The sequence below is a fragment of the Hippoglossus stenolepis genome, chromosome 23 (genome assembly GCF_022539355.2).
Source record: "Hippoglossus stenolepis isolate QCI-W04-F060 chromosome 23, HSTE1.2, whole genome shotgun sequence".
Taxonomy (NCBI): Eukaryota; Metazoa; Chordata; class Actinopteri; order Pleuronectiformes; family Pleuronectidae; genus Hippoglossus; species Hippoglossus stenolepis.
In genome coordinates this window covers 4,396,714-4,411,738 of record NC_061505.1, presented here as the reverse complement: position 1 = coordinate 4,411,738, position 15,025 = coordinate 4,396,714, and the positions used below count along the sequence as shown (strand labels likewise).

General features: G+C 45.8%; 1 protein-coding gene across 2 annotated transcripts in view; it reads left to right on the top strand.

Annotated features, from left to right (window-relative positions):
* The first annotated feature begins 2,397 nt into the window (after positions 1-2,397).
* The window catches only part of svep1 (sushi, von Willebrand factor type A, EGF and pentraxin domain containing 1), a 76,886-nt gene continuing 64,258 nt past the window's right edge, over positions 2,398-15,025 (top strand). For both annotated transcript variants that reach the window (XM_035148583.2, XM_035148581.2), the window contains exon 1: positions 2,398-3,518. In XM_035148583.2, the coding sequence (XP_035004474.2) occupies positions 2,973-3,518 (546 nt within the window). In that variant the 5' untranslated portion in view covers positions 2,398-2,972. The remainder of the gene's footprint in view (positions 3,519-15,025) is intronic.

Genomic DNA, 15,025 nt, shown 5'->3' with positions numbered 1-15,025 from the left:
TCTAAAAAAAGGGCCCTAAATTGTCTGGGATTGGAGGAAGGCGCACATTATATTTAAACTGTGGCGGCCGAAATGAGCACGTCTGCTCATTTGTTCTGTCTTTTTGTATTTGGTTTAATTTTATATCTGGCAAACAAAGATGATTTCCACAGCTTTATTTGGATTTTAAACGGTTTAGATGCTGTTATTTTCTACCTCGCCGCCTATTGTGTTGCCGTGCTGCACATTTAACCAAAGAATAAGACAAAGAAGAAGTGATTCTGCTTTTGATTTAAGAGTTGAAGGAAAGATAAGAAAGTGCTTTTACCCAAATTGTAAGTCACCTTCTCAGAGGCCTTGTACTGTACAAATAGGCCACCCCTCCCTTACTGGGACACACACACACACACAGACACACACACACACACACACACACACACACACACACACACACACACACACACACGCATCCACCAACCCCCTGTCTCCCTGGGGACCCCCACGAAAGTCTGGTGAGGGGTCTCCAGTGCCAAAAAGCAGGAAGTCACAGCTGTGCTCATCCCCCTTTCACCATGTGCGAGTGTGTGTGTGTGTGTGTTTTCTTGTATCTATCTGTGTCCTGTGTGTAGATCTGGGTCAGTGTGTGTGTGTGTGTGTGTGTGTGTGTTGGTCTGTGTATGTTTGTGTCTCAGCTGCTCTCTCATCCAGTTTATCTGGCCGCTACAACACTGCGCTCTATTCCCACTTCTTCTTCCTTGGTGCAGACATTTCCAGTGCTGCTAAGTGAGAGAGAGAAATCCTGGCTGACGTTGACTAATAAACACTCTGTGTCTGAGCTGCGTGTCACTGGGGCCAGTAGCACAACACTGACTGCACTGGTGGAAACACACACACACACGTACACACAACCTCTGTCAACTCTCCTTTTTTATTGTCTCTCTCACTTCTTTATTTCCCCCGTAGACTTTAGATAAAGAAGGACGACACCTCCGCCCCCAATATCCAGAAATGGAGCAGAACTATCCTGGATTCGAACGATACCATCTTGTGCATTTGGAGCCGGAGTCTGCGAGATGCAGCCGTGGTATCGAGGTCCTGTCGCTGCACACGCTCAAACCATCGTGAGTCAGTCTCAGCTGTCAATCATGACGTTACACCCTGTTGATATTGCATCAAACAACTAATTAAAACCAAACTCACATCAATGTGATAGGAACGGCCTAAAATGACAGACACCATCTTTACAAACCTGTAGTTTGACTTCTCAGTTTGCCCCATTAAAGTAGACCAGATTATCAGCTTAAAGTAAATAGTTTTTGTATGAGATGTTTAATAGTCCCACATGGATGTAGCGTTTGGATGTCCACACACTTTTGGCCGTGTAATGTACCCGTCTCTCTCTCTCTCTTTCTCTCTCTTTCTCCCTCTTTCTGCTCCACTCCTTCATTCCCTCTGACTCTTTCTTCTCTATCAGCCTCTGCAGCTCCTTGTGATTCCAACTCTTAGCTGTAAATCTCAGGCCTTTAGTTTAATGGGCGCCGGGTGCCTCTGTAACACCGGCTGCCTTTGTTTTGGTTACAGATAAAATCACTGAAGGAAAACACGGCAGCAGAGAGAGAGAGACGGAGAACGAGGCAATGAGATGTAGTAAAACTGTGTGTGTGTGTGTGTGCGAATCCCTGTGGTGCAGGAAGAAATAGACAAACCCAGAGAGCGAGAAGGGCATTTTCTTCCCTCTTCTCCATTTCTTGAACAGGATACGCAGCGAGAAACGAGAGTGGAGGAGAGAGGGAAGTGATATCTCCTGAGAGAGGGATGATTTGACGAAGCCTGTATCCAACGGCACATGTAACTGTTTCCTCTCTCACAGGTTGAGGTTTCAAGTTTTTTTTCCTCAAGGGCTCCAAATGTCCATCTGGTATAATTTCTCAAATCTGGCCTGAGTTTTTAATCTGATTAATCTCCTTGGCCCCACCGCTCGTTCTCACTCTGTTTGATCCTGAATTGATCTCCTGTGCACGTCGAGCGAACACATGGAGTTGATCACAGCGCCTGTTGCTGGTGTTGTCTTTTGGGAATGTTGACAAGTTGACAGGCGAGGCGCTGCGCTGACACCGAACCTCACTCCACCGTCCGGACGAGAGAGGTAGACAGGCAGAGAGAGAGAGAGAGAGAGAGAAGGGGGGACACAGGGGGAGGGTGACACAGAAAGAGATAGGGGAGAGAGGGGGAGGTGAGAGGAAAGGAGGAGGAGAGATGAAGAGGGGGGAGAAAAAAATGACTTCACGGCCACGACTGGCCTGCCCCCTTTTTCCCTTCAGCCTCTCTCTCCCTCTCTCTCTCTCAACTTTTTCTCCTCCCTCCTCCCTCCTCCTCCTCTGTGTGTGTGTTTTTGAAATGATTTGGGGAGAAGAGGGGAGCAAGCATTCAGAGCTTGGCTGACGGTGCAGGCAGGAGCGTCACATAGGCAAACAGGAGCCTGAGGGGCAGCACGCAGGGACTGAAGAGCACTGAAGGACGGACTCGTTAGGGGGGGGGCTGTTTTTGGATCTGATGCACAAACAGAGATTGACTTACAGGAGAGGCAGGCAGGAGGGCAAAGAGAGGACTTATTGATTTTTTTTTTTTTACACACAGAGAAAGAAAAGTGGAAAGAGCCAGATGCACTGTACAGTTTTTATTTGTGCAGGACAGACAGGAAGGCAGACAGACGCCTCGTGAGCACGCCTGAACGTTTTTCACATTTTTCCACACGGGACCGTAGTTGTCGTCCAGCGGAGAGGAAGAGAAGCAGATGAACGGAGGCACGTTGTGAATGACAGGGGAAGACGCCTCCTCCTGAGCCAGCAATGCTTTTGAGGAACTTTGCACTGGACTGTTGCCGTCTGCTATGTTCCTGGACACGGATGCAGGCATAAGAGACACATTCCCATTGAATTACTCCTGAGGATCCACGTTTTCTTTTTAACCCTCAGCGCAGGTGTCTTGTCACTATGATTTCTCAAAGATACTCTTTAACACTATCATGGACTTCTTGTCTTCTAGTCCTGTGCCTCCTGGATGTATGGACCACCGCCCAACAGTCCCAACCCCAGATGCAGTCCCGCCGGTCCAGGCAAATGTCAGCCCTCACCTCCTCCTCCTCCTCCTCATCAGCCGGCAACCTGTCAGAGAGCGCAGAGAGCAAAGTGGAGCGCCTCGGCCTGGCATTCAAGCGCAATGTCCGCGAGCTGCGTGAGAAAAGCTCTTGCCTGGACCTGGTCTTCCTGGTAGACGAGTCGTCCAGTGTGGGCGCCAACAACTTCCTGAGCGAGCTGAGATTCATACGCAAGATGCTGTCCGACTTCCCTGTGGCGGCAGAGAACACGCGGGTGGCGCTGGTCACCTTCTCGTCCAAGACCCACGTGGTGACGAGGGTCGACCACATCACAGCACCCAAGTCCCACCACCACAAGTGTTCCCTGTTCAACAAGGAGATCCCGGCCATCAACTACAGGGGGGGCGGCACCTACACCAAAGGAGCCTTCCAGAGGGCGGCGGTGAGTCAGAACCACAGATCAAGTGAAAGTGGCTCTAACGTTGATCCCAGTGAAACACGAGATTCAGTCTGTTCCAAAAAAGTGCAGACACATGTCCGAATAAGGTCATTGCCTTCTTAGATTTCACTCACTTTCTCATAGCTTGCAGAAAACATTCCTGGTAATGTGACTATGCACAATCTGTCTGTGCGTGTGTGTGTGTCTGTGTGTGCTTGCGTGTGTGTGTCACTAAGTCTGCAGCCTGCTCTGTTGTCAGGGCTTGACTGAGGCTCAGTGTAGGTTAATGAGGCCCTGCACGACTTTACGGCTGCTGCTCCTGCTTCCTTTTAAATTACACACCAGGAGATAGTGAGGGGAAGCCACTCGCCGGCTAATTGCTCAGGAGTTTCCAGTGAAAATACCATTAGGAGTGAGCACATGCACGCACATGCACAGACGCACACAGACGCCAGCACATAGTAACCCTGCAGGTTTGCAAAAGTGGAACACACATAAATCAAATCAAGCATGTGAAGCGTGGGCAGCGCTCTGGATGAATATGAATTACTTCAGTGTTACTGATAAGGTTTTGTTCGACACCCATTTTGCCTGGTTTCATCTCTCCATGTTTTTACCCGTCTGTTTGTCTGTTTGTTTGTTGGTTTGATGCAAACTCACAGATTCACAGGATCAGGAATCAATTTCACCAATTTAAAATCGGAGTGCTTTTAATTTGATGGAGCTTGATTGAATCCAAGGGGACTAGTGGGTCTTGGGTCTAAAATGCGCTCTAGTTGATTCTTAAACAAAAGCATTACAGTTTGTTAGCCTGCTCTGGACGCAGGGATCTGGGGGTTATGTGGGGTTACATGTGGGGGGTCAAGATGTCAGCTTGTTTATGGTTTGTTGATTTGAGCTGCCTGACACCCAGCTGCATGCACACACACCCAAACACACACACACACACACAAGCACCCAGCTGCAAAAGCTGTGTTGGTGGTATAGGGGCCTGGTCGTGTATGAACACACACACCTCACCTCAGCTCAGGTCTGCCTTCGACTCGCTGATTCACTGAAATGAAGTTACTTTTTTTGGAAACTTGCTGCAGGTGTCATTAAATCACTTGTGTTGTTTTACAGTCAGATGGAAGCCGACCTGGCTAATATCATGGCAGGGTGACAAATATGCAAAGGAGCTGTTATGACTGGGTGCATTGAAGCGAGGGAAGCAGATGCAAACTTCAGAGGCTTGAACACCGTCTCCCACATGAAAACAGCAAATAGCTCCGCTGGCTGCTGGGCTGCTGCAGCATCATCTGCTTAGAGTCAGAGAGGTGGTGTCAGACAAAAAGCTCATTGAAGCGCAGCAGTGACCGCGTCCAGGCAGTAACCAAGGGTCCTCGCACTTAGAGATGCTTCTCTGCTTAAACACAGTAAAGAGTTGTTATCTGAGTCGGCTCCAAGCAGCCTGGCTATTCTCTCCTCCATTCTCTCCCCTAACAGCCTCATAACAACTCGTCTGGCACAATGTAGGATTTGATGCAGGCTGATTGGCTGATTCCACAAATAGGCAGGTTCATGGGTGTTTCCTGATAAATCGCTTTGGTTTGATCTGTAATTCCGTGAACGTGTCACATCAGCCGAGTTTCTTAGACCAAAAAAAAAAAAGGTAGGTCAGCTGACCTCTGGCAGATTTTACCTTCCACTTCGTCCCTGTTTAAAGCTAATAGCTTTGGACCGTATCCTCTGGCTTAGCGCTGAAAGCTTGGCCCTCAGGGCGGATTTTCAGCTCGCTCTCCTCAGTTAAGTGCAGATAAGGAGACGGCTGGGCCACGTCCCAGCTGCTAAAGACCACAGCAACACCAACAAAAGATTTTTCAGGGGTGGGAATTTGGTGCCTTATCGGTAATTCTCAAAGGTTCAGAATGTTTTGAGCCATTTATCAAGCGATGTCGTCGTCTGAATCATCCAGAGATGACGGGGAGCGCTGCTGCTCAGGCTCTTAAGTCGGCGGTTATTGATTCAAAGAATAACATTGAATATCGCTGTGATATTCACATGTAGCAGCCGACAAACAAACTCCAGTGTGGCTTCTGCTAGTGAGAGTCCGTAAATCCAGAAGCCATCACGCTATGCCTGATGGATGAATTCTGACGTTTACCGTGTATGTGCATGATGGAGGAGGATGGAGAACAGGCCGTCTGTGATTTATCACCCTGTCTCTGCTTTGTTTTATCCTCCACCTGCATCTGACTGGAAAGAAGGGAAACCAGTGTGTCTTTGTCATCTCTTTCCATTCCCCCCCGTATAAAGGATGGGTCTGCTAATGCTAACCTGCAAAGGGCGCGTACATCCGGCTGTCGGCGTGTACAGACGGAGCTGGAACGGCTCAGTGCGTGCGTGTGCGTGTCCAACTGGCAATTTTGTAAAGTGTGTGAGTGCTTGTAAATACTGATGTTGTGCTTTCGTCCCTAAACGTGCCCTCGTGAACAATCGGTCCTCAGGATCACGAAGGGGAAAATGGTATCGGAACATCTCTATCATCTATGAAGGGTTTCAAGGGGAAAGCAATTGTGTGTGTGTGTAAGTCTGTGTGCATCTGTTTCAGAAAGAAAAGAGAAACAGTGAAAGTAAGGGAGAGAGAAGATAATTGAGAATTGCAGTATAATAATAATGATGCCATATTTTATTCCCTTGGCTGATCTCGGCTGTTCTGAGCGCTGTAGAAACCTGGAATCCATTAAGGGAGACATTTTTCCACCAGCCGCTCATGTAGAGACGGGGCTCTCCTCTTCATCTCTGTCTCTCTGCTGCCGTCTCTCTTTTCACCTCATACATCACACACCAGGTTTAAAGCATCAACGTGCGCAGGGTTCCTGATCTCGGGAGTTTTCACTTTGCTTTGGCAAATGTTGTACTTCGCCTTAAACTAATGTAAACACATTATTTCTGTCTGCCTTGCACTAATAAGTCACGTCGCCATTCCCGCTCTCCTTCGGTGTCACGCTTCCAGGTTTGATGATGGAAGTGATGACAGTGGGCGGCTGTCAGGAGGTAGAGAGGGTCGTCCACCAACCAGAAGGTCGGTGGCTCGATCCCTGGCTCGGCTTTTTTTCCAGCAGCGTTAAATCACGTTTATAATTACAAATTTTGGTGTAAATAAAGTATTTGAGTGATTGGAAAGACAGGAAAAGTGCGACATAAATACTCTTCCGTTTATCATTTAAAGTTTGTAGCTTACCCAAAACCGGCCTTGTGTCTGATAGCTGGAGAAACCCCTCCACACACACACACACACACACACACACACACACACACACACACACACACACACACACACACACACACACACACACACACACACACACACACACACACACACACACACACACACACACACACACACACACCCCTTGGGATGTTGAATCAGGAGCATCCGTGTCGCCGACCATTTCTGTAACTTTCTGAAACCAGTGATCTGACATTTCCACCTGCTTCAAGTTAGGATTGTTCAGCTGAACGGAAAAAGAAAGAAACTCAGGATTACATTTCTCTCTCTTGTTCTCTTATTGTACAACTTATTTTTGTCAGTTTTCATATGTACGACTTTATGATTATCTTCCCACAGAGACTCCCTGACAACGTGCGTCATTATCTCAGTTGTTAAACAAAAATCTTCCCTCTGCACTGCGACGGCCAGCTTTTCACTCTGCTTTTCAAAGTGTCACTTTGGATAAGAGTGCACACCCGCACCATCGAACACACAATTTTGTCGTCATTTATATGCACTTAAAGTGACACAAGTTGTTATGTGAAGAATGACAAAGAGTGAGCTTGAAAGAGATGTTTCCACTCCAGCCCGACTTTTAACTGAGAACCTGGCCCATCGCTGTGGGACGTGAGTGACGGTTTGTCTGTTACACACATGGACGGAGCAGCAGTTCAGTTCCACCAAAGGAAAGAGTGTTTCAGACGCTGTCAGGAGAACTGGAAAGATTTCTGCTTGAGTCATACCGAAGCCTTCAGGGTCACATATCGTTTGAATTGTTCTGTGATGCTGCTGCCAACACGCTTCCTCTTTCTCTGCAACAATACCAAAGTCTCACAGCGTCAAAACACCTAAAGCTCGAGAAGAGTAGAACTGAAAATGTATGTTAAAGTAATGAGACTAAAATATAGGTGGATATCGATGTTAGGAGTTAAAAAATAATTAATTTATCAGTGATGCTTGTCGTTATCAAACCCTTGTGACAAAGAAATGTAATTGAGGATTGATATTAAACAGTTTGATGTTAAATCAAGCAAAGAAACTATTTTCTACATAAAATATGCATTGTTTAATCTATAGAATGCTCATATCGAACAATTGTTATCAACCAAGCAACAAATCTAACGAGCTTTTAATCCCTGTGCTTGACAGATATAATCAAAAAGCTTAGAGGTCCCTCTCCCCCTTCGTCCATTTGTCTCCACTGCTCTGATGAAAACCAGCACATCAGTCTGTCTGTTTCTGCTCGGGAAATATTGTAGACGAGAGGCAAACGTCGAACATTATGAGTTTATTAAGAATGCAGCTCTTTTGTCATGATGATTCCCTGTGTCTTGTTTATTCGGGGATCTGTCTATCATCAACCTCGCCTGCTGACATGACAACCTTATAACTAATGACTGATCGATCACCCGATAGTTTTCCAGCGCGTCTCATAAAGGAGCTGATTGGTTTGTTCAGGTCCTGGAGGAATAACTGTGGTACAGTATTTGAGACAGAATCCCGTCTCCTCCTCCGCTCGCTGAATAAGTTCTTTTTAGCTCGTTTTTATTTCCCCTGCTTTGACCTTTTACGTGACCCAAGTATCTTCAAGGCAACACAACTCAAAAGCCTTTCACTTTATTCTGTCGGCTGCTATTAATCTTGTAGATCCAGGAATTAAGTTTTTCTTTCCCATTGTTGCTCTTATTATAGCTTGCTTTGGATACGAGTGTCAGCTATAAAAACACAGAGAGAGAAATTGCCGTTTCTGTAATAGCCAGCTGAAAATCCCCCACTGCCTTCACTTGTTTTCTGTCTCATCATTCGTCTCCGTGCTGAAGATTTACCTCTGCGTCGCCGAACGCTGCCAGATAAATAAAAATAAAAAAAAGACCCCGGGCTTTGGCGGAGCAACACCGAGCGCTAAACTGCACTTGGCGGCCTCGCTGTGTCGGTTCTCCGTTGCATAAGACACAGACAGATGGGCAGCGTGTGAGGAGAGATGATGAAAGGAAAGGAGTGGGACAAAGGATGGAAGAATGAGAGGAAAAAAGAGGGAGGGGGAAGCCCTGGACGGAGGGAAGAATGTGGCTAATGTTTTTACCTGACTGTTGGTGGAGTGGCGGAGCTGCGTTGAACTCAATCTGGGTCAAAAACAGATACTGGAGGAGTTTACCAGCGTTTAAAATGAGCCTCATAGTAAAAAGGAGTGTGTTTCTGGGACTGAAATCTGTATTGGAATCGCCAATAAGGTCCAGTGACTCCTAATGTGCCCAGTACACACACACACACACACACACACACACGCTCATTATTCACACACAAATTCACTCACACACGGTTTATGTTGCAGCTGCATGTCTTTACATGGTTGTCGTCATATATATAAGTCAGAGGGTTCATGTTATACATACGAAGCTACGCATGGGAATGTGTGTGTGTGTGTCTGCATTCATGGACAGGCTGCATGTGAATGTGTGAGTCTTATAGAATTATATACGGAGGCTGGACCAATCAGGAAAGTTTGCAGAGCTGTGCAGCTTTCATTATTATTTAAAAACCTAATAAACAAGTACTTTCATTTAAATAGTAATTGCAGGAGTTCTGTATTTTCACCTTGTGTTATTCAGAAACATATTTCACCAGGTACTTTAGGAATAATAGATCTTTTTGAGGGAGGCCGGCACTGTTTCTTTTTCCAGTTTGAGTCTTGAATCAGAGCCAGTGTTTGTCCAGTGTCGTCCCAGTTGATGTTTCACACAAGGTGGTCACTTGTCCGTCACACCCCGTACGACGCTACGCCTTTTCTTCGTCGAGCTTTGCCAGACCACAATAAGCGAAACAAATATCTCGGGCTGCGTTTTGTGAGGCTCCCCACCCCCCACCCCCCCGTCTCATTCCAGTGGGTCAGCGCTATTTTTCTCCCATTTCTCCCATTTCTCCCATTTCGATGCCTTTTCCATTATGCTCGCCTCCACAGCCGCAGGCAGGGGGACGTCATCGTCGTCGGCTTTGACGCATTACGGCCATTATACCAAGTATTGTTTTTCAAAACATTCTCTATTAGATTAAACGAGGCTTGTGTAAGTCACTTATATTCGGCGTGTGGAGGTGAACTGTACATTCTCGTCCTGTAGGAAGCAAACACACACTGATTTCCTGAATAAGCAGTAATGAGATGTAGAGTGCTGCAAAATGAATGTGGGGAATGAACACCATCCATCACCTGAGTGCTGGAAAGTTTTGTGCACGGCGCGGCGATTTTTTCAGAGGCCTTTTCATTTCTAGAAAACATATTTGCTCACTGGAGCGATGTTTTTTAATTTTAGTTTTTTTATTCCCTCTGGCCAAGTTACAGGGCAACTTTTTAAACAAGCCAGTAAATTCAGCATTTGAGAAATTCACTCTGAACTCTCCTGTGTCGGAGGAAAGAGTCGCAGGGAGAAAGCAAATGGCCTCAATTTCAGAGAGGGAGCCGATTCAGCAAATGAAAGCAAGGTGCATCTCTTTCATCTGGTCCCAGAGGCTGGACCCAGTCGGGATAAGATGATAAGAAAAAGACTCTGTTTCCTGTCTGAGCAACTGTCTCTTCCCGCCATCTCACCCTTAATCATTTCCTCCCCCTCAGTGTGTCTGCTTCTTCCTTCTATTCGGCCCCGTCGCCTCCTCCTCCTCCTCCTCCTCCTCCTCCTCCTCCACAGTGTCAGAGTGTCTGATGGGTGAGAGAGAAGAAGGGAGCAGACAGGCTGCTTCACCTACCAGCCAGAGAAGCGCTGATAAGACTGAGGCCAGACAGGAACAGGAACGTCCACAGACACAAGACATTTATACCTTCTGGGTCTGGGATGTGGGTCACGACCGTCACTGTGTAAAGCACCTCATGAATCTGTGAGGTGGTAAATCAGGACGGTTAAGATCAGTGGTGGAGGAGTAAAAGAAAATGTTTCTCTATTTTGATTTTAAAGCAGAAAACTGTAACTTAAAGTAGGTTTACACAACAGCAAGGAGAATATAATGGTGGCTTGTTTATTCAAGTTTTCTTAATATGTTGTGTGTCCAAATCGCACCAAATTCGACACTGCACGTCCGTGGGCCCTCAACAATACACACGGCAAGTGTGAAGCAGATAAGATGAAGGGTTCTCAGGATATGTGCCTCTTATACAGACGGGCGGACGGAGATTTCTGGAATTAGAATCATTAATTCACCAGGTTGATGTTGGTACAAAGTGAAAATCTCGCTTATAACCCAGGAAACATAAACATGATATACTTTCAGGGAAGTGGTGAAGTTACACAGCTCATAAACTAAATATTTCAATATCAGAATATGAAAATAAACTTATATTCAAATTATAGCTTTCCTTTCCTTCCGCTCGATCCAGTGGTTCTCAACCTTTTGGACTTTTGTTCCCTTAAAACACAGCAGCACCTACGTCGTAGGTTTAATAGAGATAATTAGTGATTTCATTTCTCAAGTTGTTTAGTTTAAATCCTAAAACTATAAACTCCCTGAATATACGAAGGATTCAATATCATTCCATATTGCGTTGGTTTTGGAAAAGCCGGCGCTACCTGAGATAACCCCCTTTTTTCAGTCAAAACACAGACGGTGATGTATTGCAAATGTAATTTTTCTTGTAAGCAGATATCTTAATGTGACTCAACTTCTGCTTTGGCTCATAATTGACTTTCATGCCATGAAATCACGTTGTAATTATGAGCACTTCACAAACGCGGACACACCTTACCTGGCCCTAATGCTCAGGGCGGACTTGGAAAAGGATTCAGACACGTTTGTGCTGATCGACATGATAGACTCAACATGACTGTGTGTGTCTGTGTGTGTGTGTCTGTGTGTGTGTGTGTGTCTCTCGAGTGTGTGTGTTTTGGGTTCAGGAGGAAGAAATGCATTAGTCTCCAGCTCCGCTCCTCTGGGCCTCTTCATGTGGAATCACTCCCGACAGAAATAGTCTCAATTCTCTTCTTTTATAAATTTTTTTCTCCATCAACCTCAAATATGTGTTGGAGCGTTTCTCGCGCAGCTCGCTGTCGACTGAGCCGCTTCGCTGTCAGTGTTGACGTTAACAGTGCTGATGTTTCTAGGAAAAGAAACTCTGGTGTTTGAAGCCATATTTCGACATTTCCTTGACTCAGTTTTTTTTTTTCTTGTGGAGCCAACTCTCATCGAGGGATTTTTAAGTATTTCAAACTCTTTTATCTTTACCTCCTACACCTTCTTTTATTAATCCATCCATTGCTTTCTTCCAAATAGTCTCTGACGTACTGGTTGTGCAATGGGCTGCACGATTTCCTGAGTTCCAAGGTGACGTCTAGTCAAATTACTCGACGAACTGACCACTTTGTTTTTGTCTGATATGAAACTGGCAGCAGCAGCAGCAGCAGCACATCTGCAAATCTGAAAAACAGGATACGAGTAATGTGTGGTTCCCGATGATGGATGTGATCCTGGCGACTTTATTCCACCTCTGCTTATCCAGTCAACGTAAAGGTTTACTCTTCAGGTCCTTTCACACAAATACTGGATTTTTCATCCCAAATTTGTCGGATGTTTCGAAATATATAGGACGTCAAGTTGTGTCAATCACGCTTCAGACTCTGAAACGTTTGATTTGCTGATATTGGCCGTGTGTGTGTGTGTGTGTGTGTGTGTGTGTGTGTGTGTGTGTGTGTGTGTGTGTGTGTGTGTGTGTGTGTGTGTGTGTGTGTGTGTGTGTGTGTGTGTGTGTGTGTGTGTGTGTCCTTTCCTTAGACGTACTGCCAGCCGCTGCTTGAGGTCGATTGGATAAGGGAAATTTGTTTCCTTCTTTTTGAATGTGCGGTCCCAGTGTTGCTAGTCGTGCATCAAACTGGACCACACTGATATCCTGAAATAAACCTGGAAGCGATCGGGATAATTTCCCAGCTCCTCGATCAGAATGTCAAAGTTTTTCCGGACGACTTCTTCGGATCTGATTGACCCAATGTTTTCTTTTTATTCATGAAGCGAGAGGACCACGAAGTCGACTGTTTAATCCTTATCTGTCCAACTGCAGATTTAGTGAAGCTGACACAGTGGATTCGGTGGTCGAGAGTAATTTAGTTTCACAGGCAGTTTGTTTTTACAGTAACTTGAATCACCGACCTTCCATAAATTCATTATGCCGACGATCTGCCCTCGACAATGAGTTGAACTGCACTTTGTCCTCTTTTGTCCTCTTTTGTCTAATTGCACGGACAATATTTGCCTTTGTTACTGAACAGCGCTCCTGCTCCTTCTCTCAGCACACTCCGCTCACCCCGGCCCTCCGCTCTGAAATGGAGACTGAATATTTTCCAGAAACGGGGGCCTATTTTCCGACCTCTTGACGTCTAGACGACCCCGAGGCCTCCTCGTCCGCAGACACACAACGTAACGTGCGTGACGAGGCTGATGCAACTGACCTGAGATGAGAAGCAGCAAGAAACAGAATTTAAAAGTTGAAGAAAAAAAGATTTTGTCTGCAGATAAAATGAAGTAGGGAATTGGCGAAGGAGAATTTAATATTAAAAGTGAGCATGACGAGTAAGAGACAAAAGCGGAGTAGAAAACAGATATAAGCTGACAATAAAAAACGAGTGAAAGCAGGATCTAGGAACAAATCCAAAGCCAAAGCTCGGATTTATTGAATAAACCCGAATCAGCGTTTCAGTTTTCTGTGAATCAGCAAATCTGCGCATGCTTCATGAATTAGCTTTTTGACCCGTCTTTCATCAGATCATTTTCAAAGCCGTGTTCCAACTCATCCCTCCATTCTCTGTCAGCATGTATCGATAAACCCTGAACCCGTTTCCATCTCCTGACTATCGCGTGTCCCCGTGGAAGTGTTGACAGACAGAAATATGCACGTCGAGAGGTCAGCTGAGGTCGTAGGTCACGGCAGCGAGTGCATCGGCTCTGTAGTGCAGAAAGGTTCGTGAGAGGCTCGGATAGAAAACCAGACAGTGGATCCTAGTAGAGCTCTAGGGTTTAGACAGTGAAGGAGCTGAACTGAATTGAGATGGTCTGGTCCACAGAGGATCTTCCTAGTTGCGTCGCCAGCTTGTGCCAACCTCACTATTGCATCATTAGCCACTTTGAGCTGCTGTCGAAATGCAGTGATTCCTGGGAACCACCAGATACGTCCTTCGTTGCTTGGGAATAAAAGGACACGCTTGGCGGCCGCGTTTGAATGAAACCTCGATTTAAACTTTTTGATTCAGCCGCTGAATTGGGACAAAGCTGTAGAGCCGTCTGCTCAGGATGCCGAAGTCTCTTTATCTCTGCAGAAGTAACTTAATGTGTCTTCAGCCTTCAGCTGTTTTGTCTGTGAATTTGCCGTTTTGTTAACCGAGCGTTGAAGTCCAGCAGTTGCTGATTTACAATCTCAAAAATAGTTGCGCAATTTGTTTCAGTCTCTCTTATTCTGAGACATTTTTCTAATAGATTTTCCAAATGCTGGAACAAAACCCTTCAATTCAACACAGCGCAGAGGTTTTTAAAAAGCCCAATCCAAGGTCACTGGTTTCCTCCAGCTACTCTCCAGGCATCCTGCTCCCATCTGTATCCACTACAGCAGCCACAGACTTGGCCATGTAAGACCTCGGTGGATCTGCTTTATCCCGCTTCATCTTCTTTACATATTTCCTTCGATAGGTGGTCTTTAATCCATCAGGAGATTAAATGTGAGTCCAACTCAGAGTCAGGAATACTCACGCTTAGGTGTCAGAAAAGATACATAAGTCCCGGTTTTGAGTTGTTGGGTTCAGAAAGCAACACGGTACAATTATTTTGTTTTAGCAGTTTAGTCCGTCTTTGGTTGGTGGTGTGTGTAACTGCATGTCGGACAGATCCTGAGGGAGCTGGCAGGCGCTGGTGGCTTTGGGTGGATTTGAAATGGATGGAGAGGATCTCAGTAGGACTTTGTGGGAATGAGTGCACGAGCATGTAGTGTAAATCAAGAGTGTGTGTTTAACCTGAAGGAGTCTGAGATATATTACTATCCAACAGTTTGGATCATTTAGAGAAAATAGCCACAAATCCGTCTTTGTTCAGTTGCTGAAATGTTGTAATTGTAGTTATTGCTGATTAAGTATTTGGCTTCTGCGAGTGCTGCTAAGTTTGTTCTCTGGGTCAATTTGTTGTGTTTGTATTTCTCTCTTTGTCCGTCCGTCTCCCTTATTTGTCTGTTTCCAGTCCGTCTTCTCTCTGTGCGTCACTCCTATGCTCCCGCCTGGAGGGTCCGCTCCAGTGTTTTTCA